Here is a 27,803-nt window from a genome sequence, read left to right as displayed (position 1 = left end):
TCAAAAATAAAAATTTAAGAAAAAAATAAATAAAAATCATGAAGGACCGTAAAAAAAAACAGTTGATCATTTTATAAGAAAAACTATAATCTTATTCTTAAAAATGATATTTTAAAGTTATTTATTTTCAGGATATTTTTATGTAACACATTTGATAATGTTACCAAGAAATGCTGTGAAGTCATAAAATATAAATGTAAATTGAATTATATTTAATAAATTGATATTTTTAATATATATGAAAGAGCATAATGAGTTAAATAAATAGAGGTTAGGCAACTAGGCCCATGTGGCCTTTAAGGTAAAGCTTACATGCCTGCCTTTTATCTTTTATCTTTTGTTTTTATGATATTATGTTTTTTTCACGTTTTATATTATGATAATCTCTTTTAATTTTGATTTTTTACTATAATTTAAAATTTTATCTCATGAAATTAAATCACAAAATAATTAAATAAATAAAAAAACCTGATATCGTGAAAGGAAGAAAGAAAGGGGAGGTTGTTAATTGTTAACGATTCATTATGAACAGTAAAGCACTGAAAACACCCCTCTCCCGTCCCTGTTCTTTTAGTTGTTTAGTCAATGAGATTAACATTGCCTGATGATTCAACAAAACCTCTAGGAATCGAATATATGCACCTTTAAGGAGTTTTGAGGCGACAAATATTAAAAGGTAGCTAAAGAGATTGTCATATTTTTATTGATTTGATTTTAGATTATACTAGTTATTTCCTGCGCCACACTGCAATTTGGACCGAAAATTTCTTAAACATTAAAAGAAAAAGATATTCAAGATGTAATAATTTTTTTTTAGGTATGGTCATTATACCTGGTATAACGAGACAAACCTTAAAACTTCTAACCCAACTCTTTACTTAGCTCGAGTTTCAAATTAAATCATGTGAAAATTATCTCAACGTAACCTTGTTGCCTTGACAAATTCAAAGGAAAAACCTTAAAGGAAAAAAAATCACATTAACCCTGATCAACACACCAAACCCCTGACCCCGATGATAGACTCCACTGGATTCAATTAATTTATTTTATTAAATAAATAAAAACCAATTCACAATTAACAAAAATATTTAAGGATTTAAAAAAAATCAATAAAAACCCAACGTTAAAGAATGAAAATAAAAAATATATCAAAGGATAAAAAAGACACAAAGGTAAAAAAAAAAGGGCAAAACAAACCCAGATGTGGGGGGTTAAGTGCCCTATCATGTTCAAGCCTTAAAAAAAATAGCCCTTGAGCATGGGCATGAGATAGACCTACGTGTCTAGGCTATTTTTTAAAAAAAATTTAAGGGGTAGATGATAGATTGCCTTTATTTTTTAAAAAGAAGTAATAAACGACGCGTCGTCTATTGCGATAGATGTCACATCATTTGCTAGGTAACAATCTAGATTTTAGCCACTACCATAATGGTCAGAACAATAAAAAAGAGTTAGGTTAGGTTGAAAACCCATTTTCATCTAAAAAGACATCTAAAACACAATAAAACCCTTTACAAACCATCTAATAACCCTAAAATCATCTAAAAAACAATAAAATAAAAAAATAAAAAAATCTTTAAATTTAGCCCAATCTTTTTATTAAGGATGTTTTAAAAAAAATCACCACCATCAAATTTTTATCATTGTTGACACCTATAATGGTGAGTTTTTTTTGCCTAAAAGAGATCTCACTGACCACCTTTTCTTTTCTCATTGTTTTAAGATGAGTTTCTCTCTTGTTCAAAGACTAAAAAATAAAAAAATATAAACTTTGGAACAAAAAGAAAATTGTCGCTAATATGTCTTGTTTGGCATGTTAGTCCTTTATCTTTAAATAATATGTCTAATTATATATTTTCTTGTTTTACATGTTAGTCCTTTTATCTTTAAATATTTTATTTTTATCACAATCTCAGGCTTAATTTCTTTCTAATTAGGCAATAGAATGATATAATTGAAAAGAAAAAAAACATTTAAAAATGAGAAGAAAAGAGTTAATTGGTTCACTATTCATATGAAGAATAAAACCGAACCCATGTCTTTTAATTATTTTGTTAATCAGCATCATTATGCCTAAAATGATACTTAGGTCTAATTTAGCTTTTCTAACATGATGTGTAAAAGCAGTAATGCCATTTACAAGCCACACACCTACTTTTTAGACACAAGTATCAATTTCATGAACTGAGTTGCATGTTGTTTCATTGTCCTGGCTTCCCACAATAGCAAAAAGGAGTTCAGATCATCTCTTTAACAAGGTTTCCTCGTGTCATCTTGCCTTTTGTCTTGTTAAAATTCTCGTACTTTATATGCAAAAGGAGCTCGAATTCTCTACTTTAGATTAGCAGGTTTTGCAACCCGCAAGAGTAAAAGCCAAAACCCTTTACTAATATCGGTTTGTATCCAAACTGCATAATACCATAAGAGACATGGTAGGGAAAGAAGAGGGCAAATCCCTGTCATCCTCAGCCACCCTCTCCTCTCATCTTCTTTCCCCTTTTCTTAAAAATAAAATAAAATAAAATTAGAAACAAACTGATATGAGTCTTTTTTTTTCAAATGACTGCCACAACTAAACCTAGAAAAACAAGAAAACAAATAGCAAAAACAAAAACAAAAAGACAAAAATAAAAGAAATCCTTAGATCTAACTGATTGACTTTGCATATGCTTTGTTGCTTGGACCAACAGCAATGCTGAATTAGGTAACGAATTGCAGTGGCAATGTTGATTCAACCATGAAATATACTTGCCACCTATTTTAGCTTCAACCGACTTTTGACCAAAAACATATGCAACATGTCGGAAAAATAAGAAATCCACTCACAGGACTACTACAGGACATCATCAGGACTACTACAGGACATCATCAGATGGAGATGGAGACACCTTAACATCCTATTCATTGTTGACGTAATCCGGGATTCACAAAGGAAAACACGAATGGTTCTAACTTCTTTCTGCAGAATAATCAGAAATTAACTACAATAATAAGGAAGAAAATTATAAGCAAGTCCCCATATCTGTACAGACATAAGTGTTACAACACTCATCGTGAGGTGATCAATTTTACGATTTCCATTAACATACTTAAAACACATAAGAATTACCTTTGTAGCTTGAATGAGTTAATTACTCAATGAGTTCCAGAAAAGTTTTCGGCTGTGACACCACCAAGCAGCTAGCTTCTGATCCTCCATATCTACGCATAGATGTGCAATTTATGGTAGTTCTGATCATGGGCTAGCATTCACGCTAGTGTATTTGCGCCTGCTTTTTAGATGATTCAACCGAGCACATCTTCTTGAGCAGGGGCCTAAGGTATATCAATGTAACACTTCGCAAACTGGAAGGCAGTGGCTGAATTCTAACCAGAACCATGGCTAAACCTGCTCGGTAGGTACAGGTTGGGAACTAAGTAGTCTTTCAGCCTCATCATTTGCTTCAGCTTGTAGTCTCCATCTCTGCATCAAACAAGAATTTTCTTTTAATAAATAAAAAGAGAGAAGGAGAGAAAGAATAAATGGAAACCCAAAGCAAACTGCACAACGAATGGATATCCAGATCATTTACACAGCTGGCCTCTTCTCTTTCTATTGATCTGTTTGTTTTCAAGAATCCAATACAGTTAAGCTCAAGAGTTCATGACCAAGTCACGTTTGTATACTCATTTCATAAAAATCCAAGTTTTAGCTCTTCTTTTGCTGTAATTATATTAAAGTTTGGCTTTGACATTCTCAATCCGACTATTTTGCTTTCAGAGATGGTAAAGACTAAAAAAAACCTGCCTCTTCAAGATTTTCCAGTTCCATAATTTTCTGTATCTGTTCAGCAATGCTTTCCTGCAAACAAAAATTACTGAGTTCAGTAGCTTTATATCAGCATTGTGAGATCAAGGATACAAAGCAACTGAAATGCCACACACCACATTGCTCATTGCTTCAGCAGCAAGAACATCAGAGTCCATTTCAACTTCAATTTCAATCATGGAAGAAATCTGCAAGTGAACAGTAACCATCTTAACTGATCCCAATCTGGAAGCAGAAACTGAAACACAAATGTGTGCATTTGTTGGTGTTGAAATTGGGTGATGGGAATGAATATAGGGGGAAAAGGTTGAGTTTTCTTTTCTTGTTTTTTTTTTCCTCCTCTAGTGTCAAACACATACTCTTGCATAGCTATCAATGAGTCCAATCAGTCCTTTGAGTGACTTTTCCAATCCTTCTCGGACCCTTTTCAACCTATCTATACGAGCACTGCGAGAATGAAGGGAGTGAGCTACAATAGGTTTGGAATGAACTCGGTAAATATTATGAACAGGATTACTGGAGTGTCAAGGGGGTTTCACCGATAAGAAAGTTCTCCAACAGCAAAAATTTTGTTCTCCAGTTGACACATCCGAGCCAACATCCATACCTATACACGCAACATATAGACATATTACAGCCATTTCTTTCAAATCTTTTGAGCACATCTGTTGCACTTGACGTTCCAACAATGTGAAACCTCAGTTAAGAAATTACAACCATATCAAGAAACTAATCACTGAAGTTGTAATAGTACCAGTCATGGTATGCACGGGAATACCTCTTTTTCAGCTGCTTCTTTTAGTTCCTTGATGCGAGACTGAAGCACATCATATTGAGATAACAGCTTCTGCTTGATTGCAGTTACATCCACTGACTTTTGAGGAAGCTGACAACATCAAAAAAATGAGTATATTCATTTTGTGTTCTCAACAGAATCTTTAGGGTTGCAGACCATTTATGTCACTTAAACAAATTTAACTTCATTGAATTACAAGTAGCAGCTTTACAACAGTGACAGTCTAAAAAAAGCATGGAGGCATAGGAATCAGAGAATCAATATTCTGTTTAAGATGCAAACCGAGCTTGGACATAAAGGACATGCAAAAAACAAGGAAAAAGAAAAGCAGAGTGTAGTAGCTAAATGCTGGAACTTTAATGACATGAATAGATTAGGAGCTAGAAGAAAGTCTTGAGCCCATGTCTGGTATCTCAATGGCAGAGAATTGTTAACAGGAAAAAACCCAAGAAAACAGGAGAATGAGGCTCACCTGGTTCAATCTCGGGAGAACTAGTTTATTTAGAGTAGCTCCAACACCCAGAGAAGAAATAGCAGCAACTAAAAGGAACTGGGGCAAGCTGGGATCAATAATACCAGATGCAGCGTCTCCAGTAGCCAAGACAGCAAGAAGTGGAACAAGGACAGAAGGGTTAAGCAAGGATAACTTTCCATCTTTTACAGGGGCTCTTAACAGAAGTGACTCCCGATCATTTTCATGGTTCATCAGGCACAAAGGTTCTCCAGGGTAGACATTGGGCGCCTTTGGACTAAATTTAAAGGGGCCAACATCTCTATAAATATTTGATGGAGCTGCTGAAGAAATGGTCACCCTTTCACCTTCTTGTGCTGGAAGGTCAATTGTTTCAGTAGCAAATCTCTGTGTACGTGCCATACCAGAAGGGGTCTGTACCTGAAAAGTAGAGATGCATTGAAATTACTAGAAGATGTTTAACGGGAATGAGCACAGCAAAAGATTGGAAACTTAAGGTACCATTTGAAGGTCTAATTAGGAGGTATTCTTAGTTAATATGAATTTAGTCCAGTGAATGGACAGTGAGAAAAGAAGCATAAAGATCAAAATCCAGGTCTTCATAATCTACTAGGACAACGGACAAGGATATACCACTAAGTACATGGGATGGCAAAACTTGCCACATGGGATTGCATAAAGGTTGCTATTGAAGATGAGTTTTTAAGCATACAAAAAGCAAAATTTGGCATTAATGGTGTATGGAACCTAAGTATCCTATCTAGCATGAGGACATTAGATCAACTTGCGAAAATAACTTCCTGGTACTGACAAAAAAATATTCGACCATTTTGAACTATCATGACAATCTCATCCTGCAACTGCAGAGCTTTTTAGACCTAAGAAACATAAGCACTGATGGCCATAAAAGTTACAAATACCACAACAACCTGTATGTTTCATAAAACTCATAAAAGCACAAGAACCAGCTGACATTCAAATTCAAGAAAAACATACCACAATGGAGTGAACAGCTGCAGGAATACTTTGCTTCATTATTTGCAAAAATCTCAGCCCCCTTTCCCAAGCTGGAAGATCCATGCTGCGTTCGGCAGGAGTAGTTCCTTAGAAAAAGTGAATATCCCAAGATCAACACCATACTACTTTTATTGTAAAAAGGAATCTATCGGTTCAAACTGTTCCTTATCCAATAAGAAACACTGGACTACATATTTTAAACTTTACAAACACAACGAACAGCAGGTAGCTTGATTGCAACAATACAGATGGAAGTAAACCAACCTGATTGCTTCTGAGTCAATACTAGTGATATCCCCAGAAACAAGCTCATACTGGTATCGGCACTTGGCACAAGATGCAATCTACAGCAAAAGCATTATATACTATCACCACAACATTTCAAACAACAACATTGCAAGCAATAAACTTATACTTTTTATGATCAGAAGCATCAGACCCTTCCCAAAATGGTAGCTTTTTTCAGTTTGAGTCGACATTAATCATATCCCAATACATATAATAAAGCTCACTATGAAAACCCCTTCCTTGTATTGAAATACCTGAATGCCATGCTGAGGTTGTGCAACAGCAACAGCTATCATACAAGTTGGACATCTCACTACCTTCCCGAACGGAACCTACCAAAACCACAAACATCCAAAGTTAATTTACTTAAGTTTTTTGTTTGTTTGTTTTTATTAATTCCTATATATATATATATATATATATATATATCAGCATTTACCTCTTCGCTAGGCGACACTCCAATGCGGCAAATATAATCAATCATCTTAAGAGCGTCAGAAACCTTCAAAGCCGCAGCAAGACCTTGAACTAATGACGTGTAAACACTGACATCCGGCCGTGACCATTTCCATCTCTCAATCTCAGTATCACCTGAAAATCAAATCAAATAATAAAATAAAAAATTGAATGCTACTTATTGACAACAAACAAACTACCTTGGTCGAAGCTGGAACGCATAGCGTAAAAAACAGAGAGAGCCAAATCGGCATTGCAGCGATCAATGGCGGCCGTTATAATACCACGACAATCGGTTACACTAACTAAACCGTTGCTTCTGTTAGTAATTTCGGCGATAATTTGTAATGCTTCATTGGCGTCTTTAGCAGCGGAGACTCGAGAAAGTGACTCTTCGTTTAGTGATAAAACAGAGTTGGTGTTGTCTACGATGCCGTTATCGGATTGGCTTAGGGAAAAAGGGAGTGGTTTTAAAGACGGTGTTCTTGAAGTGGAAAGGAATGGAGTGGTTTTATTGAAAGAAAATACGAGGGAGATGAGAGTGGCTGTAGTAATGTAGTTTGGTTTTGGAAAGAGTTTGGAGACTGGAGGAGGAGGAGAGTGTGAGAACAAGAGAGAGAGGCAGGAGGAGGAGCCTAAGTTTACTGTCATTTTTCTTTTTGCCTTTTAAGAAAAGGAAATTTGATGAAAGAAAGGAGGGAGTGAGGGAGGGAGGTTTTTGTTTTCTGGCGTAGTTTGTTTGTGGTTAATGTTTGGATGAAGAGATCAGAAACCAGAGGTGTGCGAGGAAGGGCAGCCACTGCGAGAGACAAGCAGCCAAGCGGGGGCTTTATTCACTGTCACGTGGCTGATTACTTAAATTCGATTAAAAAGAATAATAATTTTGTAAGACAAAATATACGGCTGGAGCTGCGGGGAATCGAACCCCGTGCCTCTCGCATGCGAAGCGAGCGCTCTACCATATGAGCTACAACCCCGACTTGTTGTGGTTCGTCAATACAGTTATTATCTATATTAATAACTTGAGCTTATAGATGGCTTTCCTAGTTTCCTTCCCCAATGTCGCCGTTAGTTGACAGTTCCCCGGCCATTTTGCTTAAAAGTTCCTCTTGTGCACTCTTAACATCTACCGTTCAGAGAATCTAACCTATAAAGGCTATAATTACGCCAAGTGACACTTAACTCATTAGAAGATTGGAGTATAGATGCAATCTCATTCATTCGTACAATGCGTCCAATATCTATATTAAAATAGCGTTTAATTTAATATTATAATAGTAATGTTTTTTAATTTTTTTAATATATTTTTTATTAAAAAATATATTAAAAACATATATTATAACATATTCTAAATGGTGTGGGGAGTCACTGTTCCCCACACACAAAACACCGTGGATTATATTTTTTTTCTAACTTTTCCATTTTTTCTTTTTCTTTTTCTTTTTTTTCAAAATTATTTTTTGAAAAAAATAATTATTTTTTTTCATTTATTTTTTCTAAAATTATTATTTTTTTTTTTTATTTTTTCAATATTGACCTGGTTAAAATTTTTTCTTTGTAATTTTTTTCTTTAAAATACTGTGGATTGCTGTGATGTTTTTCCACATAATTTTTCTATTTTATTTCTTTATTTTTTAAAATTATATTTGTCGATTTTTTTTTAATATGGAGCTGATTAATAATTTAGTTTTGTAAATTTTTTTCTTTTAAACATTGTTGATTGCTACAGTGTTTCTCCGCATGGTTTTTTTTTATAATTTTCTCTGAAATTATCTTTTTTTATTTTATTTTTTAATATTGAGCTGGTAAAAAATTACAGTTACAATATGTGAGGAAAGCACTGAACTTTCCTAAAAAATTACTGTTGATTGCTACAGTGTTTTTTCCTACATGATTTTTTTTTCTGTTTTTGTTATATTTTTCCCTAAAATTATCTTTGTCAATTTTATTTTTTTAATATTAAGCTAGTTAAGAATTGCAATTACAAGTAAATACAAGTTTTTCCTCACAAAACACTATGGATTGATACAGTTTTTCCTCACATGGTTTTTTTCCAATTTCTTTTGTGTTTTCTTTTTTTGTAATATTTTTTTCCAAAATTATCTTCGTCGATTTTATTTTTTTTAATATTGAGTTGGTTAAAATTTAAATTTGTAATAAAGCTTAATCATGTGGGGAAAGCATTGTAGCTTTGCTCATAGAACATTGTGGATTGTTACAGTGTCTCTCCGCATAATTTTTTTTTGCTATAATTTTTTTCAAATTATTTTTTTTCAAATTATTTTTTTAATATTGAGTTGTTTGTGAATTATAATTACAAGTCATTACAAATAAGGCTAAATCATGTGGGGAAGCACTGTAGCTTTCATCACAAAACACTGTGAATTGCTACAGTGTTTCCAACATGATTTTGTTTCCTTTTTTTTGTGTTTGTTTTGTTATTTTTTTTTCTAAAATTGTCTCTGTTGTTGTTTTTTTTTTTTTTTAATATTGAGCTGATTAAGAATTTAGCTTTGTAATTTTTTTCTTTAAAACACTGTGAATTGTTGCAGTGTTTTCCCATGTGATTTTTTTATGATTTTTTCAAAAATTATATTTGTCGATTTTTTTTTAATACTGAGTTGGTTAAGAATTATAATTACAATAAAGCTAAATCATATGAGGAAAGCGTTGTAATTTTTCTCACAAAACACTGTGGATTGCTACAATATTTCTCTAAATGGTTTTTTATTTTATTTTATTGGGAAAAGTGCTATAGTTTTCCTCACAAACATTGTCAATTGCTGCAACGTTTTTTCTCATGGGTTTTTTTCTTTCCAAAATTATCTTTGTTAGTTTTTTTTAATATTAAGTTGCTAGAGAATTTAGTTTTGTAATTTTTTTTTGCTTTTTATTAACTGAAAAGCTAAATCATGTGGTGAAAGCACTGTATTTTTTCTCACAAAACATTGTAGATTGCTACATATCATTTTGTTCAGTCTCTAAGTTTTTAATTACCAACACAACTTTTTTTTCCGTCATGAAATATTTGCTCAATTATACCTTGAATTTCTATTACTTATCTAACGTTGGGTCACAATTATAACACTATCAAGTACATTTATTTTATAAACCCGCGGCAGCACGCAGGTATGTCATCTCGTTTTTATTCTATATCACAATCACCACATCAAAATAATTTAAAAACATAAATTTTTTTTTTAAACAATTAGTTTTTTTAGAATTTTTACCAAAGCCTAACACTACCTAACTGCTACTGGGCCTAAACGCTGTGGGACGCTAGGGTGGCAGTAACTAAACTGGTTGGCATTCCAAGCGATCGTCAAATCAAGAGCATTGAATATCAACGGGAGACGGGAAAGTAAACATTAGATTCGATAGGGAATAGCAACAGACATTGCTTTCGCTTTCGCTTCCTATCATAAACTCTCAATCTTTGTCAACAAGCATCTCTCCGCAAAAATCACTAAAACATGGCGCACCAATTAGAGATTACCACAGGTCAAACAGTGTTTTTTTTTTTTTTTTGTCATTGTAATTGCAATTTGCTGCAGGAGGGAGAGGTAAAAGCGACAACAGAACAACTCAATTATCTCTAAAAAAAAGTTCCAAAATCCATCCATCTTCAGACTTGATATCTGCATTCACCAGGCAGTGAAGGACAAAAACCATGCATTCGACAGCAACGAGTTAAGCAGTGCTTGCAAAGGTGGAAAAACGATCAACTACGAATTTCTGAGAAGGCATGAATTGCATTAATATCCTGCAACTGATATACAATGCCACTAGAAAATACCATGCTGAAAATAGTTCAAGATGACGAGCAAAAAGAAAATTTATGGAACCCTAGGTTCTGCAAGTGAAGCACACCCCAACTTGAACAAACAGGGTCCACAGAGAAACTGAGAAGGACATCATCACAGAAGACTCTGCTTTAGCGCCACAAACACCTACTCTGACTAGCATGTTACAAGAGTTTGTATCAGAATCGACCTCTCGCCCATGGCACCCTTGGCTGCCTGCCGCCGCCATTGTGTTGTACAACTTTGTTTCGTCGTGACAAGACTTTCATCCTCTGCTCCTTCATGTTAGCAAACAGTGAGTCCAATGTTTGAGGCCTCTGCTTAGCACCTCCATCCCCCTGCTGCTGTTGTTGATTCAGGCGTGGTGGTGACTGCACAGTGATGGCAAACATCAGCATCATATCAATGCATTAACAACAAAGTATCAGTGTTATTGTCGCTGCTGCACACCCTAGCAAATCACCAATGGTGGACAGCAACCCTAAAAAGGTCTGGTGCGTTGTTTAATCATGTCTTGCCCAAAAACTTGTTGCACCTATATAGGCTGCAGATGTATCTAACAAAATCACAACTTGGGATGCAAGAACTTCAAAAATAATAGTGGTAGTGGTGAAGGTGATGGTGCTAGTAGTGGTGCTAGTAGTGACAATGCATCTGCCTAAGAAAAAGATAGAATCTTTAACAGAAGAAAACCCTGAAAGAAAGCCAATGAAGCTAAGAGATGAAAAGAAAGTACCTTCATAGCAAAGCCTCCATTTGCAACTCTCCTCTGGACTGTAAAACCTCCAGCCCTGCATCCAGAAACAATAAAAAATGACTCTGCAACCAGGATGAGTATCAAGCACCTGAATCCAACGTAATACTCTCCACTCTGAACTGCTAGCACCACCATCAATCAGATCTTATGAAAACCACATGAGATAAATTCCACTTGGTTGAGACCTGATATTCTTGACATAAATGTTCAAATTACATTGAATTAAGAATTAAGACAAACCATTTTTGCAGACAACAGTCACATGAATAAAAAAAGTGAACATTCTTCACAGCAGTTTTTCCTTTTATACTCAAGAAAACTTCAAAGTAATGGAAGCTTGTTGGGACTCTTTTAAGTCTATGCTATTTGCAAAAACTGAGGGTAGGACCTCAACGCAGGCAGCAGATCTGAAGAATTATGAGGACCAATTCTCGTGTCGTCCATAAAAAAAAATACTCCAGGCCCAGGTCAAGAATACTATCCATCACCCACAAAAGCCACAGAAAAGCTTGTGCTGGTAAAGAAATGATTCTCCTGCCAAATCTTAAGAGTACATAAGCTTCAAAGAAGGCATATTCTAGAAATCCAGTCCATTGCATCCCTCTTTATCACTCAGAGCATAGAAATTCCAAAACACAACTTTTATTCTTCCAAGCAATAACTTGTCCCATGTTTTGAAACCAAGAAGCCTGTTAACTCCATCTCAGAAACCAAAAATTGGATCAAAACCCAGTCATGCATGTAGCAGATGAGAGATCAAAGAGACGAGAACAAGGAAGTCAATCAAATTGACTAAAATGAAAGAAAATTCCAGACTTCAAATCTCCTTGACACTACCTTCTAACAGCAAAGGATATGCACCTTCATTGGTTATCCACCCATTCCCAGGAAAGAGTAAAAAATTAATGAGAATGAAGACTGAGAATGTGAGGTAAGCTACAGCTAATCACATCAGTTGAAATTCAACCTAAATGCACAAGGAAAGGGGCAGAGACCAGTGGTAAGAAGAAGCTGATGACCACATATGATAACACGAGTCAAACCCTCCAAATGATGGAAATACACCCACAAGGTAATAACTATCCACATAACACTGCTGGCAGACAGGAAGAGAACTGTTCAGTGAAGAAATAATTCACAGAACACTAGTAGTCATATGCAAAGAATGAATTTCTTCGCAAAATTGCTGGTCAAGAATCACCTCAACTGATTGGACATCTTTTCTCTTTTCATACCCGTTAAGCCTGTCTACTGTTTTAAAATACATCCATTTTTTTAGCGTGTTTCATAGCCCATCTCCAAATAAAATCTCTATGATGACATGCAAACCACTTTTTACAGCCGACCCAAATGACACATCCATATCGAAACAGGCAAACCAGATCCAAAATGTGGCGATTCTATTTGGGTGATGTGAATTGAAGCCATCGATAATTAGTATAACTCCAAATGGGCCACTTGTAACACAACCAGTCACATACAAGAAATCCACAACACTATGTGAGGAAACTATTAAGCAGAAGACCACATGGCGGACAGAGTTCATCAGATTAACCAGCAACAAGTCCACAATTCAATACAAAAAGATAAGATGATTTCCTGTCACCGCTGACATCATTCCAACTAGTCAGAACCAGTGTTCTTATATAAAGGAGCAGTGTGAAATTGCATCGCATTATACCTTGCATTGTTTGCATTAGCCATGAAATTATGACCAAAACTTCTATTGCGAAAGCGAGCAACTGCAGCCTTCCTTGCAGCCTCAGATGTTAAAGGAAATTGATTCCTCTGGAAATTTGACCTTCTTTGAGCCAAGGCAGCCTGATTACCAAATTAAAAGCAAATTGAGAGTAACAATAACTGGGTCAGTAAAAATAGGTAAAATAAATGAAAAGCTAACAAGTGCTAGAAGCAGCTATTTAACCTGCCGAACCAAAGGCCTTGAGTCCATATAACGCCGCATCTTTAAAGCTTTTTCATGGGCAGGGTTGTTGAACATTTTCTGATTTTTAATCTGTCCGAATTTAAAAGACATGTCATCAATCACATCTAGAAAATCTAAGAAAGGAGACAAAAGATGTTCCAAGAAAAGAAAAGTTTCCTACTGGAGCCCTTTGCTGCTTCTTGGGTTTAGCTGTATTTTTAGACATTTTGATGATGTCATCTAAAAAATAAAACAAAGCAGAACTATATCCATGAGAAGTCCATTCACAAGGAGAGAGAAAACACAATCAGGTTAAATCATTAAACGGCAGATTGGCATACCTAATGGCATGTCCAATTTCTTTTCTGTATTTGCAATTTCGTCATGAGTAAGTGGTTTAATGGCCATCTGCAACACGGATACAAAAAAAGTCATTTATAGAATACAACTATTTAGAGATTTTGAAAGGCTGACAAATAAATGTATAACACCACAAAGCATGGACAAGTCTGTAAATTCAAAAACATAAGTTAGAAAAGGTAGAAAAAACAGCCCAAATGTCCCCAACAAGGGAAAGAACCAGGCAGCAAACTCAATCTTTTAAGCTTAAAAAAGGCTCTGTTTCTAGTTATTCTAAAACCCTAAATCAAGGAAACCGAGAGCTCTTCGCACATAATCATCACAAAATCAACAACCGCGTAGCATTTCAACATTCGTTGACCAAAACACAGCCAGGCATAACAAATCGACCAAACAAGAGAAACGCATGGCATAGCTAAAGTGTACAGAAAGGTCAAAGGATCAATGCTGTATAAAATCAAGGCGTAAAGGTTGCTGTGGTTACCGATTTGCGGCAAGAAATTAAAAGGGATCGTCGACAGAAGCGAAAACCGAAAGAGAAACTCGGGTTAGGGTTTCTAGAAGAAGAGGAAACAAATCGGGGATTCTTGCGAGAGGAGGGGAAAGATAGGAGATAAAGAAGACGCGTGGGATATTTATATACAGAGAGCGGATTTTAATTGGCAAATTAAAGCAATGATTAAAAACAGGTAATGAAATAATTTATGTTTCAAGTCCGCGTGGAAATTAAAGCAATTATTGCGTCACCTCTGGGGGTTCCGTGGGTTAACCATCCGGTGCGGCGCCGTAGGGACGGAAAGCAGGGGCTTTATGCGGCTGTATTTGGTTGGTTATCATGTAGGACAACAGGGGCCAATTGAGATAAAAGTAGAAAAATAAAAACGAGGGAATTGAATGCTTATCAAATTGCAGATGCAAGGAGATTTGGTTGCTGTGTTGATGACTTTTCCTCGAGACTGATGTTGGATTATATTTTATGGGGATCCTTGCTTTGCATGAACCTCAACAGGAGAAAGGAAATGCAACTCAGGCAGACGGATCCTAATCTCTCTTCTTTTTTTGAAGTATCATTGACATTTATCAGCCAACCCATACTATGTAAACGCCTTGTTAGCATGAAACAATTGCATATGCCGGGCCAACAGAATTATTTATGTTTTGCTTGGGATTTTGAGTTCTCAGAATCATTATTTGCACAAGAACCACGGTTACCAATACACTCATAAACCAGAATATCCAGTAGCAAAAGTTTTTGAGATTAAAAAATTTATTTTTTGATATCAAGTTCGAGTCTTGTAGTTGTTAATATAATAGCTACTAGAGGTTTATATGGTCATTAACTTTAGAATTCATTAGATTAATCGAGATGTATTCAAGTTAATCCGAACATCCAAGTTAATAAAAAAAAATACACTCATAAACCAGCCTTTTCTAACTCAAAACTTCATTGTTGCACACTCAACCACAAAACTTGATCGTTACCAATAATATTTAAGAATACAGCAAAGGCTGTTTTTTGAATTAATTTTTATTTAAAATATATTAAAATAATATTTTTGAAATCAACAGTTTTCTGCTGAAAAATGTTCCCCAGCAGATGGTTTCCGGGTTGCAAGTCAGGTAAAAAAAGAACCATCAGGAGGATCATCTTGGCAACCCCAAGCATTATTACAGGGTGTGCCTTGATAAATTTAACTAGAAGTAAATAAGCAACATGGAGGCAGATAGAAGTTCCATGATTGGCAATGAGGTGGAATGCATTAATGATCAAATTTCACATTGCCAGTAATTCGTAGCGAAGGAATTTTGTCACTCACCTCTCAGCAAGAAATGATTTTATTCTAACAATTATGTCCATCCCACTCTTTATGAGGGACCTAGATCTCTGATGAGAGATGCTAAAACAAAAAATACTTATCAGTTCACTCCATAGATCCACTTCTCAGCATTGCTAGTGTAGCTAACCAATTCCTCTGGTTTGAACCATAAGTTAATCTCATCCTTGGCGGTCTCGGGTCCATCACTTCCGTGAATGACATTTCTACATGAAACAAACCAGGGGAAGATTAGCCTATGCAAATCAATTACAGACTAAAAAACATGAAACACAACTATCATGCAGGCTTCCAGGTCCCGTAATACTTCACAGTCAGTTACCCGATAAATAAATACACAACAGCACTAATATTACACAAGGTCAATCAAGTGAAAGAGTCGCAAGGTAATACTATACAATCACGAGCTCCATGTAACATATCATAAGATCCAGAAAACTAGATATTTGGACTAAATTCAGTTACCCTCCAATAGCAACGGCTAGATCACCCCTGATAGTTCCTGGTTCTGATTTCTGAGGATCCGTTGCTCCAATAAGTTTCCTACCATATTTGATCACCCCTTCTCCTTCCCATACCTGCATGAGTTGGATGAGTTCAATTATGTCAAGAGTAGACATCAAGCATTGAGGTAAAAATTCTGCTCTTCCATTTTCATACCATGGCAACAACAGGTCCTGAGCTAAGGAAGTCACAAAGACCATTAAAGAACGGTCTTTCCTTCAGATCATGATAATGTTTCTGAGCATGTTCCTTAGAAGGAACCACCACTTTAATTGCTACAAGTTTAAAACCTTTTCGCTCAAAACGAGAAATGATTTCTGAAATCTGGAAGAAAAATACATGTCAGAAAACCTACACATCAAAAAGCAGTTCCTGCCCCAATCAGAACACTGGGAGAAGCAAATGCTACCACCTAGACAGGTAAGACAACAAAATTCTGTTTAAGTTGATTGCATCAGTGCACTCTAAAGAAGGATGCCAAGGAATAGGGTTTTAAGATGCCAAAATTCAGATGCTTATCTTACCAGCCCTCTCTGCACTCCATCAGGCTTGATGGCAATGAAAGTTTGCTCCATCTGAATATAGAATGAAGATTGAACATTAACAGAATGACAAGGAAGGAAGAAAAGATGCACAGTGAGTAGGTGTCAGTTAAAGACACGGATCAAATGCTCATTAGATTACCTGAGCAGCATGTGCCTCCTGTTCTTGGAGCATATAAACTGCAAAAATTTGAAGAAAGGAAAGTCAAAATCAATATTTAAAAAGAGGGAAAACTAATCAATAATATCATGCAAGCAAAAAATAATTCATAGAGCATACTGTTATATGGTGACTCTCATCCTTAATTATCAATATCTTCAAGAGATATAGACATGATCAGCCTTAAGCACACACTAAGAAAGACATTTTTTACATTGTTTAGGTGAATTTTAGGTGTGAGATAGGCAAGGATACGAAAAAATAAGGTGTCTCCAACTCTATGTTACTTCTTCCACATTTCCATATTGCTTGACAAGCAATTTTCACAAGAGACAACTTCCCAAATGAAAATGAAGATTAAATGGATGTCATAAAGAAGGGTGGATGGCTGGGTGGTCGTGAGACCACAAGCTCAAACTGGTGAAAGGACAAGCAGAGAATGTATGATAGCACTAACATATTCATGCATTTTGGAAGTCAGCTGGAATGTCGGGGGAAATTTAGGGAAGCAATCAAGTCCCATGCCTAAGATTTCAACTGTTACCATGCTTAAGCCTAAGCACGGAGTGATTATTCTAGAAGAGGTCCTGAAAGTCACTGTGCTAAAAAAACTTGAGCAAGGAACAAGTCTCCTCTTCCTTCATGCATTTCTATGCTGAAGACTCCTTTTCTTTTTTCAGGTGAAATATGGAAGAGCTAACACAATGTTTTTGTACGAAGAAAATAAGTAAAATTTCAAATAAATAAAAAAAAACATTTTTTCTTTTCTTTTTGTATCAGGAACTCCAGGAGAAAATGTTTATGATGATGTGCCAAAATACATGCCAAAATTCCAATTGGATCGAAAAGACATGCAAAATCCATATTAAACCACAAACTAAAGAGGCCAAATTAATGTACAGTATTTTTGGTCCAAACCTGCGGCAGGAAATGCAAGAGCCCCTGAAATCCATTGCCTAGCCACATTTGAAGAACCAGTCCTTCCATGAACCGAAGCTAGGAAAGGCAACTTTCCACTGAATGAAACTGCTGCTGCGACAGCTCTCCCTTCTACAAATAAGACAACTCATAAGGGGTAAAAAAAAACTTTTCCAATCCTGCTCACATTAAATTTTTCTACTACACATATAGCATACATTCGTGTTTGTGGGATGAGAAAAGTTCAGCAAAAAAGCAAGAAAAGAATCGCCTTTAACGCCATAAACACATGCGTTATGTCCTTTTTGACAACTTAGCGAGGAGCAAAATAGAAATTCTTGTTGCTGATGTTTACAGTGACCAAGCAGAAGCAGATTAGAGATTAAAAGATTTCCACCACGAAATTAAATTAGAGCCAAAGTGATTATAGAATATCAAAATATTTTTCTTTTTTTCTTTTCCTTATGCTCACCAAAATCACAGTATTAATACATTAAACCCTGATTCATAAGCCTAATTAAATACGAAAAAAAAGAAAAAGAAAAATTAACCTCAATCAAAAGAATTACACCATCTCTAATACGCTTGCGTACACATGTTAATTAACAACTCAAAAAAGATAGACAGGCACATAAACAGAAGCATTTCAGTAAATAAAAATCGTAACATTCAGATTTAAACATTTCAGTAATTCAAAAAACTAATCAAGTATATTTAAGAACAACAGCAATAATAACAAAATGTAAACAACAGGTAAATAAAAACAGAAGCAGAATAATAGAATGGTAAAAGAACTAAAAGATAATGGATTATATTACCAGAGTAAAAGCGAGAGCTTTTAGAGGCTGAAGAGAGGAGAGACTGTGCAGCTCTGGAAGCAGATCTCCATATCTTAGGGCTCATTTTTATTTATATCCTTTTCGTGAGCTTAGCAAAATGGAGGTGCAGAGAGAGAGAGAGAGAGAGAGAGATGATATAACAGTGAGAATAGAGGGAGTGAAAGAGCTATGGTGTTATAGAAGACAGCTCAAAGCCTCAAACCCTACCTGAACTGTGGGAAGAGAGGATCCATCAAATGCAGTAACTGACTAACGGTTAGGATATTTAGATTTTTTTTTTTCTAAGGTGATTTGATATGCTGTTAATTCAAACATTTTTCTTTTTGATCTTCAAACCTTAGCATGTGTAGCAATCTGATAAATGATTAGAATATTATCGAATTGGTTTTGTTAAGTTAAAATTAATTTATTATTTTTTGGGAATCTATGACGGATTTGCAATGCATAGTTATATATATTACTATAATGGGTTTATAATTATTTTTTTGTTATAGCATTTAGATAATGATTGGATTTGTGGCTTGTGCTATTTGCAACTTAGATTTTTTTAATGTAAAAAAAAAAAAAAAAAAACCTTAGGCAAGGCTAGTATATTTGAAAAAATAAAAATAAAATGAAATTTTGGCCACTAACTCGACTAGAATCAATAAATTAATTTAATAATATAATTAGAAAAAGATAATGATGGTAGATTTTGAACAAAACAAAAAAATTAACAATGATTAACTATATAAAAAAATAAACACTTGAAAATATAATGAAAATATATATTCTCAATGTTCTTAGAAAGTCTTCATTGTCTTATTCAATAACGAAGCAAAAATTAAATGAGAAGGAGATAACTTCATGAAAAGAAAAATAAAAAACAAAATCTAAAGCTTAATTCCCAGTAAATCAAATGATGAAGTTGAAATAAAAAATTTACAAAAAGACAAAAAAACAACCCACCCGAGTCAACCAAGTAGATCCACAACCTGGTCATAAAACTGTAATAACTCCATATAAAGCAAATAAAATAAATATATAGATTTTGATTCTAAAACCAACCAAATGTTAAAGGACAAAACTGAAAAAAAAAATTAAAAAAAAAACTTGAGTCAACCTGACTTAACCTGCCAAAGAAACTAAAAAAAGACCAAAGTTAACTCGAGCTACTCTTCCATATCTTTAATCGAATCATGAGGTTAGGATTACCTCATAAAAGACAAATCCAAAAAACAAATTACGATAAAAAATTTCCAATCAATAAAATGACGAGGGAAGAAATTGAAAAAAAATCAATCAAAAAAGAATCCAAAATAAAACAAATAACAATTTAAAGAATGAGAACCAAATTTGACATACAAAATGAAAATCAAATGTTGAGGGCTAAAATTAAAAAAAAAATCAATTAAGAAAAGGATCCAAAACAAAACAAAAAAAGCAACCAAGAGAATGATGATCAAGTCTAATATAAAAATTAAATAAAACTAAATGTTGTTAGAGCCTTGTTGTTGATCTGTCATCGACACACACTAGACTATCAAAAGAGAACTCATGTGCACCACTTTGAATTCAATCGCGGGCAACAGTGTTACGCTATCAGATGAAGTCGCATGTGCCACTAAACTGTGATGACTTCAATGTACGCATCAATACAATTGTCTTGCCCGTCCTTTCTAGTCTCTGGAATTATTTTTATATCAATAATATTTATTTTATTTTACAAAATTAATTATCAAACACATGCAAAAAATTCCCATCATATCATGGGTTTCCCATATATAGCCAACAAAAAAAAAACTATCTAGTATAATAATAAAAGAAAAAAACTCAATGTGAAAGGACGAAATTGAAAAATAAAAAATAAAAAAACAAAAAAAAGGGTTGAATCCCCCTTTACTCATATATACAATTCAATACTTGATGTTTGCAAGAAAAAAGAGCTCAATACTTGTTCAATGTTCAAATTCAGTCCCCATTGCTTTAATTATTTTAATTCAATTCAATTTTTTTTTATAAATGGAGCATCAATTGAGAGTCGATTTTCTTTCTTGAAACCGCGAGTAGCCAATACAAAGCTAAATGAAACAAATAACCAAGTTTAATCCTAAACTAATCTAATAAAAAAGCATTAAACTAAAAAATAATAATTAAGTAACAAAAAAAAAAGAACTAAAATGAAAGAGAAAATATTGTCTGAACACAACACAACACAATGACATACTAAGCAAGTTTAGTTTTTTTCTTAATACATACAACTAAAAAAGGTATTTAAAAAAACAAGCATATATGATTTGAGATTTTTTTTTTTGACATTGCGAAGATATTTGTAGAAAAAGAGAGGAAGCTCTTTTTCTTTTTTGGTTGACCTCTAGGCTTGAGTTAATAAGGAATGAACTTCTTTTTGGCCAATGCTTGGCGTGCAAGCTTGTCGATGGAGACAAATGGTACCTATTCCCTCCCTTTAACCAGAAACCTTTTTTAAAAAAAGAAAAAAGAAAAAAAACAGAACAATATTTTGCTTTATGTTCTTGGCCATTAAGTTTGTACCTTAAAAAGCAGTTTGATGCTTTTAAACGAACCACACAAAACGTAATAGTTACATGAAACTCTAGTCCCTAAATATTGTCCTCATCGTTTTATGTTTTTCTAGCTTAGAATACCAAAACTTTATTTCTTTTTCCTTTATAATTTCCTGCACATGATATAGTTGATCCTCTTCGCCAGCTTGTTAGAGATGTCTGGCTACCGGCAAGAGAATTTGGAAATTCCCTGCACTAGATATAGACAATAACATTTTTATTTTGATTTAATTTAATTTAACTCTTTTAAGTTTTGACAGGTTCTACGAGCAATGAGGACTTTTTATATGCTCTAGACTGTTTGGCATTGCGTTTGTAACTGCGTTTCATCAAATTCTGAATTTTTTTTTTTTGCTAAAATTGAGTACGGTTTGTACCTTTTGGATCGTTTTGATGTGCTGATGTCAAAAATAATTTTTAAAAAATAAAAAAACATCATTGGCATGTATTTCGGCACGAAAAGCTATTTGAAAAGCAACTGCTACCACACTGCCAAACACACTCTACAGTTCAACTTCTGTTTTCGAACTTTCTGGTTAAACAACGACGACTCCAGTATTCCTGTATAGAGGGCCACCTTGTAAGCAACGACTCCGTTAGCAATGGCAGTGGTGCTTTCATAACATTATTAGATTTGTTGCAAGCGCGTGCGACGTCAAGAAATCCCTTGATTTAGGGTTATTAGGAGATTTAGATAGACTAATTTTATTTAAAATTTGAGGATAAATAAATGGTAGTGGACTAGGAAAGATATTAGCATTTTTAGAGTATTTTATTTGAGGTAAGTTGCATTGTATGGTTTAGATGTGGTTTAAAAATATTGATAAATTTTTAATTGATGATTTGTCTATGGTTCCAAAAAACAAACTAAAACTAAAACCAAAATCAAAATCCTAAACAAGATCAAACTTAAAAAAAAATACAAAAACTCAATTTTTTTAAATCAAAACCTAGAAAAACAAAGAACATGAAGAACACCAAAAAACATTCAACATGCATGAACCCAACAACATAGATTTCAAATCAGACTAGATATGAACGAACCAAGGATATAGACATGGAAGAAATAATGCGATGATCAATAATCTAGCATTCATTTCATACGCTTTGATTATCACTCATAAACCACGATTTTATTATAATAGGTTTCGGTTCGAAACCAAAATTCTAGGATGAAAACCTACCGAAAACAAGTTATTGATGCAAATAAACCCTAGATTATTGACTAATAAAGTCACACGAAGGATTATGTGCAAAGAATTAAACTAAAATTGATTCAAATTATAAGGTTAAGACAATGTTGTTTCTAGGAACACGAAAAACACACTTTAGAACCCAAAAAATACATCGATATAGAACTAGCCATTATCAAATCTAGAACTAATATTTTTCGCTTTTAAAATATATTTTATTAATTTCAACAAATCATATTACAATAACCAAGCATGTTTATTTCAAAATTCCTAATTGGCACTGCCAACTCCTAATTTCTCACCATGAATACATGGCACCATACACCACATCCAATTTATTTCAAAATTCCTTCTATGTTTTCAAAGTACAAGTTTCCACTTTAGTGCATACACTTTCAACATCTCAACCCAACTATACAATTTCATTTTCATTTTCATTTTCTTTTCTCTAAGCACACAAGGTAAATAATTCACATAAATAAATCCTAAAATCTTTTTTAAGCACATTATTTACATTTATTTAGTAGGTAAACACACATTTCAAAAAATTTAACCTAAAATTATCACCCCCTCCTTTTTGCTCGTTATTGGCCGAAACCAAGGAGACTAGTTTTCTCCCTGGTTTGTTTTAATTTTTTTGTCATGTTTTTACACTAGTCATCACTTAGACCATATCTCCTACATAAATCCTTAAAATGCATCCATTTTCCTCAATTTGAGTGTGAACCCTAGAATAAGAAATTTGGGGTTCTTTGTAATTGTTCATAATAAACTTTCAAAACAAAGAAAAGAGTGAAAGAAACACTTTACTAGCCAAGTTTTGAATTCAATTCAAAATGTTCTTACGGGATTCAGAAATTATATTTTCCTTTTACTGATGATTTTTTTTTTGTGATTCGTTTGTAAGTTCAAGTAGTTTTGCCTTGTGGTCTTGGCTGGGGCTCCAACGCCTAAAAGAACTGAGTTCAAAGTTTTCATTTATGATACTTCAGAATAGAAAGAAAAACTTCATTCTACTAATTCACTAGGAAGCCTTTTTTTTTTCTCATCAAAGAGTGAAGATCTCTCTCAAATTTCATCTTAATGACAGATTGATTCCTTAAACAAGGAGCACAGTACCTTTTAAAGACAGAGCGCAAGTGACCAGCAGGCATTCACTACTAGTGTTTAGCTCAAGGTTGAAACCTTAAATTGTTTCAAATTAAAAAAAAAATTAAAATTTCCTCGGGTGGTCCGTTGGCATATTACAGCACTTTGAGACTGCAGTTCAATTCTACTTTTCAAAATTTTTATTTTTTCATGTTTAAATTAATATTTTTTTAGTAATTTTTATTATTTGGTGTGATAATATAATAAAAAAAATTATTTTAATATATTTTCAATATAAAAAAAACTTTAAAAAACAACATTTTACTAGCACACTTTACATCGTCTCTGTAGCTGGATATTCATGTTTGGTCGGTGCCAGAGAATTCGAGAGTTTTCCAAGCTTGGAATCTTTGCGCTTCAAAATGTTGACATTTATGAAACAAGGACCATTTACCATTCTCAAAATGCAAGAATAGCAACTTCATGTTAGTAGAGGTTAAATATAACTCTGACAGGAACAGTTGGTACAAACATTAGCTAGTATTCGATTAAATTGTCAATTGTTCTGTACACGAACACAACGAATGAGTTAGTGATTTCATAATCCAGTCTAAAGTTCATGAATCTAAAGCGTAACAGTATATTTTTCCAATGTACAGAGCTTACTGTTAAAAACAAGCATATTTTACACATCCCTGGAGCCATTCGGAACTTTTGTCTCAGAACCCGACTTGATGTCAGTCTCTAACACCTTCAGCCATGAATCCACCTGAGGAAGGAGGGGAGGACATGAAACATCAACTTAAAATATATTGATACTTGTGGAAATAACAAGAGAGCTCTCTTAATATGGAAAACTCTGGCGTCAAAATGGAAAAGAATGGTTTTCTAATAGATGGTTTTCAAAAACATTAACCGGTGCTGTGTTTATCATCTGAATCTATTTGGTGTCATCTCTAAATAAATTGTTTGCAAGCGAAATTTCAAAGTACTTTCAAGTGAGCAATATTTTCAATGATAACTATGAGCACATGAAGGCACACAACAGGATGCAACAAAACACAAGCAGGAAGCTCAGTTGTAGGCCATTCTTATTTTATCATGCCTCCCTAAAATTGTTTATCACTTAATTATCAAACAAATTAGAAATTACATGGCATCAAATGAAACACTAACGTGCTTGTATTGATAGAAGGTTCTTATGCAGACAAAGATTCAAGTTCACCTTAATCACCCCCTATCAATCAAGGGAAAAAACATAGGGCCATACCAAGAAATTGTACAAAAGGAAAGTCACCGTATCCTTGGAAAGGATGCAGTAGATCAAGCAACGATAACATATTTATGTGGGTGTGGATGCGTGTGCATATTTATGCCCTCATTTGCATATGTTTACAGAAGTTTTCGTTTAATTTGATTAGAAAATAGAATACATTGGCACCTATCAACTGCATTGAATACTGTGAAGCGTATGAACAATAATGGAATTACCTGTACTTCAGAAATGCTTGAGCATTCATATCGCAGCCCTTGACGAGTTAAGATATAAAAGGAATGCCATGTCTGATCAGATTCTCGTGTAAGGCTTGGGAGAGAACCTACTTCAACAATATCTGATAATAGAGTGGAATCTTGAGGACTCAAATCTGCATAAATTTCTTTTCAATCAGCAAGAAATTTGAATGCAGATTCAAATAACAAAATCAGATTGCAACTTAAGTGATATTTGAAACCCAAAGAAAAAAAAAAGTAGCAGTAGCATCACCAACACAAGTGGAGCAGGTAAAAGCTGAGAACTTCAAATTTTCTGTTGAACATATTTTTCCTGGATATAGGAGGTCTCCCATGCTAATGCATCACCATGTATTGGCAGAAAAAGAAAACACAACAAGATGGAAAAAGTACAACATACTATAAGCTATAGGGAAGGGAAGAGAAAGGTGGATATGGAGGATGAGTACTATTGTGATGGTTGTCCCTCCTGATCATACTCGCTGATTTTGAGACATAAATCATCACAGGTGCTCTAAAAACCCACAGATGGCTAAAAGCATGGGTGACATTAGGGAGGGAAAAAGGAAACCAGTTACCTGTGGACAACAAATAGAAAAAGATGCACGGTCCATTAAGGACAACAAAGCGAGGAAGCCAATCATCTACATCAGTATCATCAAGTGGTGGAGGCTCCCCAGGTAGAGCTGTCCATCTCTGTAAAGGAGGGAGAAAAGAGGTGGAAAAAAGAACTGTTAACTGCTAGGTCCATAAAAAATTGCAGTAAAATCTGAAAAGAGAGTGGCGTAAGCAAGTAGGAGAAATTCATTACAGTTCGGATGTACAAATAACCAGAGAACCGAGCAGAGCGCAGAATTTCATCAACATGTTGCAACCTGTACAGAAAAGAATTTGCTGTTGATTTGCATTAACCAAGAGCATTATTCCAACTTATCAGAAACCAAGCATGCTGAATTTCATGTTTTGTCACGTTGAGATATTCAAGAGTTGAATATGAATTATTGTAAATAAACATTATAAATACGCAACCAATTTTGAAAGGAAGGTCTAAGTTCATTTTATTACTAATTCTTGAAACTAAAACTTTCATACAAAATGGAAGATTGAGAACAATCTCTTGACAATATTCAGGTCCAAAATTAAATTTTAATCATAGTTTTCCCTAACTGCATCATTTGTTTGTGTTCACTTCTGCTGATCATTGCCAATTATCTAATCAATAGATTTATTATCTGCTGTGCTAAATCGACCACTACAGTTTTCCAGCCTAGGATAAAGTAGTCCTTACTGAGCTTTCAAGTGAGCTTCCCTCTCTTCTAAGTAAGCAAGTTCTGATCGAAGTGATTCTAACTCTACCACACTTAACTCAACCTGCAAATCAAAATACAATTTCCTGATTATACACCATAACTTTAAAATAATCCATAAGCATGTCTTAAAGGGTTGTTTGACAAACCTTTTCCTGACCATTGGTGCTAGAACCCCATGACAGCCTTCGCAGGCTAAACAAATTCAGCATGAATGCAGCACTTAGTAGTTTTCTCCCAGACCAGAAATGGCTACTTGACCTATTCTAAATCAGAGGAGGAAACAAAATCGATACAAAGCTCGCGGATCACTCTCTCCTTCGTTTCCTTTTCTTCAAGGAAAAAATAAGTACCTGGATGAATTATCAATTTTTGGCTGTTGAGTAGATGAAGTTATGGTTTGAGGAGTGTCATCACCAGAGGTTGAGACTTGAAAGTGATCGGGGATAATATTTAACCTCCCAGGACTATCATCCATGAAGCTACGTGTTTACTTGAAGAAGTTGATACAAAACCTATGGCAAGAAAAGAAAAACAGATCAGAATGAGAGATATGCACTAGATAATTCAACTTGAACAAACGATTAACTTTATAAAGTTCAGCACATAAAAATCAATCCCTCCAATCAATGCATGCTTGAATATGCTTTAAAGGCTTGGAATATATTGCCTAGGGGCAGTACATATATATAATCACACGGGAAACAAAAAACCACCAAAAAACTCAAGAGGACTCGATCAAACTAAATTTCCAGCAAATCATAAAAATTAATCGGAGCATTCTTGCAATGGATGCATTCCGATGGAAATCTAAAATAAAAGCTACCAAAATAAACAAACACGTAAATCGCCAACCCCATAAGTTCTTCTCCATTAAGCCCTTAGAAAGAAGCCTCATCAACCTCAAATCACCAATAAAAGAAGTGCTTGAGATTTCCCAGATAGCACAAAGCTCCACCAAAATCACACCAATTTCTACACTAAAATCAACAACTACACGACACCAGAGGATAAAAAAGAAAAGGCAACCGACCCATCAAGTCATACTCAAAGAATCTAATCAAATCTCATAACAACAAAAATCTTTTGAAACAAAAAGCGAACTTAATTACATAGCCTTGCTGCAGCTCACATAAAAAGAAAAAAGAATTTCCTTGATCATCAAACAGATAAGATAATAATTTAAGAATAGATGATTAAAGACAAAGTGGACTGCTTTACTTACCGTATGTATGCCTTTTGTCTATCGTAGAAAGAGACTTTTTTTGGTTTTCTTTATTACACAGAAAGAAAGATTAATGGATATCGTTATGTTGTGTTTTGCTTCTTCTTGTTGAGCACACGGAAAGTGGTTTGACCCACCATCGAAGTATATATACAACATCGTGACTGTTAGGTATAGTAGTTTTTTTGGTTGTTTGAACTTCATTTTTGCTCTTATATATTCATCAATCCTCTACTTCTGTCCATATATTTCAAAACTCATCAATATTATCTTTCTACTTTTCAAAAAAGTATAATGTAAGGCAAAAATCATTAAATAGCCCTTTTCAATTACTTTTTTTAAAAAATTTTATGAGATATTATAACATGCGAGAGAGAAAAAATGATAGAAAAATAAAATAAGAATATGAACAAAAGTGCGCTTTTTATTGGTTA

General features: G+C 34.3%; 3 protein-coding genes and 1 non-coding gene across 10 annotated transcripts; all 4 read right to left on the bottom strand.

The window, feature by feature from the left end:
- Window positions 1-2,022: 2,022 nt before the first annotated feature.
- LOC7497850 (uncharacterized) lies at window positions 2,023-7,650 on the bottom strand. 5 transcript variants are annotated; one of them, XM_052451774.1, is made up of 13 exons: window positions 7,035-7,648; window positions 6,821-6,972; window positions 6,636-6,713; window positions 6,358-6,437; window positions 6,073-6,157; window positions 5,077-5,496; window positions 4,587-4,694; window positions 4,348-4,415; window positions 4,168-4,255; window positions 3,925-3,996; window positions 3,788-3,841; window positions 3,110-3,463; window positions 2,023-2,501 (listed from the first exon to the last, which is right to left on the bottom strand). In XM_052451774.1, the coding sequence occupies exons 1-12, from the start codon at window positions 7,486-7,488 to the stop codon at window positions 3,383-3,385; spliced, it is 1,740 nt and encodes a 579-aa protein (XP_052307734.1). In that variant the 5' UTR covers window positions 7,489-7,648; the 3' UTR covers window positions 2,023-2,501; window positions 3,110-3,382. The 5 variants fall into 5 exon arrangements, with proteins under 5 accessions (XP_052307734.1, XP_052307733.1, XP_052307735.1 ...); XM_052451773.1 differs by lacking the exon at window positions 2,023-2,501 and adding an exon at window positions 2,641-2,959; XM_052451775.1 differs by lacking the exon at window positions 2,023-2,501 and adding an exon at window positions 2,641-2,959 and having other exon boundaries at window positions 7,038-7,648.
- A 91-nt stretch (window positions 7,651-7,741) lies between these two features.
- On the bottom strand, window positions 7,742-7,814 carry TRNAA-CGC (transfer RNA alanine (anticodon CGC)). The gene has a single exon. It is a non-coding gene; the product is annotated as a tRNA-Ala (tRNA).
- Window positions 7,815-10,569: 2,755 nt separating this feature from the next.
- On the bottom strand, window positions 10,570-14,754 carry LOC7497849 (uncharacterized). Of its 2 annotated transcripts, none has more exons than XM_024598375.2 (7): window positions 14,429-14,754; window positions 13,663-13,729; window positions 13,503-13,561; window positions 13,322-13,411; window positions 13,079-13,218; window positions 11,377-11,431; window positions 10,570-11,011 (listed from the first exon to the last, which is right to left on the bottom strand). In XM_024598375.2, the coding sequence occupies exons 2-7, from the start codon at window positions 13,727-13,729 to the stop codon at window positions 10,820-10,822; spliced, it is 603 nt and encodes a 200-aa protein (XP_024454143.1). In that variant the 5' UTR covers window positions 14,429-14,754; the 3' UTR covers window positions 10,570-10,819. The 2 variants fall into 2 exon arrangements, with proteins under 2 accessions (XP_024454143.1, XP_002303651.1); XM_002303615.4 differs by lacking the exon at window positions 14,429-14,754 and adding an exon at window positions 14,166-14,335.
- A 663-nt stretch (window positions 14,755-15,417) lies between these two features.
- LOC7497848 (nucleoside diphosphate kinase 3) lies at window positions 15,418-27,591 on the bottom strand. 2 transcript variants are annotated; one of them, XM_002303614.4, is made up of 16 exons: window positions 27,370-27,591; window positions 26,498-26,659; window positions 26,294-26,405; window positions 26,126-26,208; window positions 25,649-25,712; window positions 25,416-25,533; window positions 24,817-24,971; window positions 24,052-24,094; window positions 21,302-21,306; window positions 18,459-18,531; window positions 17,641-17,772; window positions 16,705-16,742; window positions 16,545-16,595; window positions 16,177-16,344; window positions 15,982-16,094; window positions 15,418-15,722 (listed from the first exon to the last, which is right to left on the bottom strand). In XM_002303614.4, the coding sequence occupies exons 2-16, from the start codon at window positions 26,620-26,622 to the stop codon at window positions 15,599-15,601; spliced, it is 1,404 nt and encodes a 467-aa protein (XP_002303650.2). In that variant the 5' UTR covers window positions 26,623-26,659; window positions 27,370-27,591; the 3' UTR covers window positions 15,418-15,598. The 2 variants fall into 2 exon arrangements, with proteins under 2 accessions (XP_002303650.2, XP_024454141.1); XM_024598373.2 differs by lacking the exons at window positions 21,302-21,306; window positions 24,052-24,094; window positions 24,817-24,971; ... (4 more) ...; window positions 26,498-26,659; window positions 27,370-27,591 and having other exon boundaries at window positions 17,641-17,769; window positions 18,459-18,856.
- Window positions 27,592-27,803: the final 212 nt, after the last annotated feature.

This window comes from Populus trichocarpa, chromosome 3 (assembly GCF_000002775.5).
Source record: "Populus trichocarpa isolate Nisqually-1 chromosome 3, P.trichocarpa_v4.1, whole genome shotgun sequence".
NCBI classification, from domain to species: domain Eukaryota; kingdom Viridiplantae; phylum Streptophyta; class Magnoliopsida; order Malpighiales; family Salicaceae; genus Populus; species Populus trichocarpa.
The sequence above is the reverse complement of the archived record's forward strand: the minus strand, read 5'-3'. Positions and strand labels throughout refer to the sequence as shown.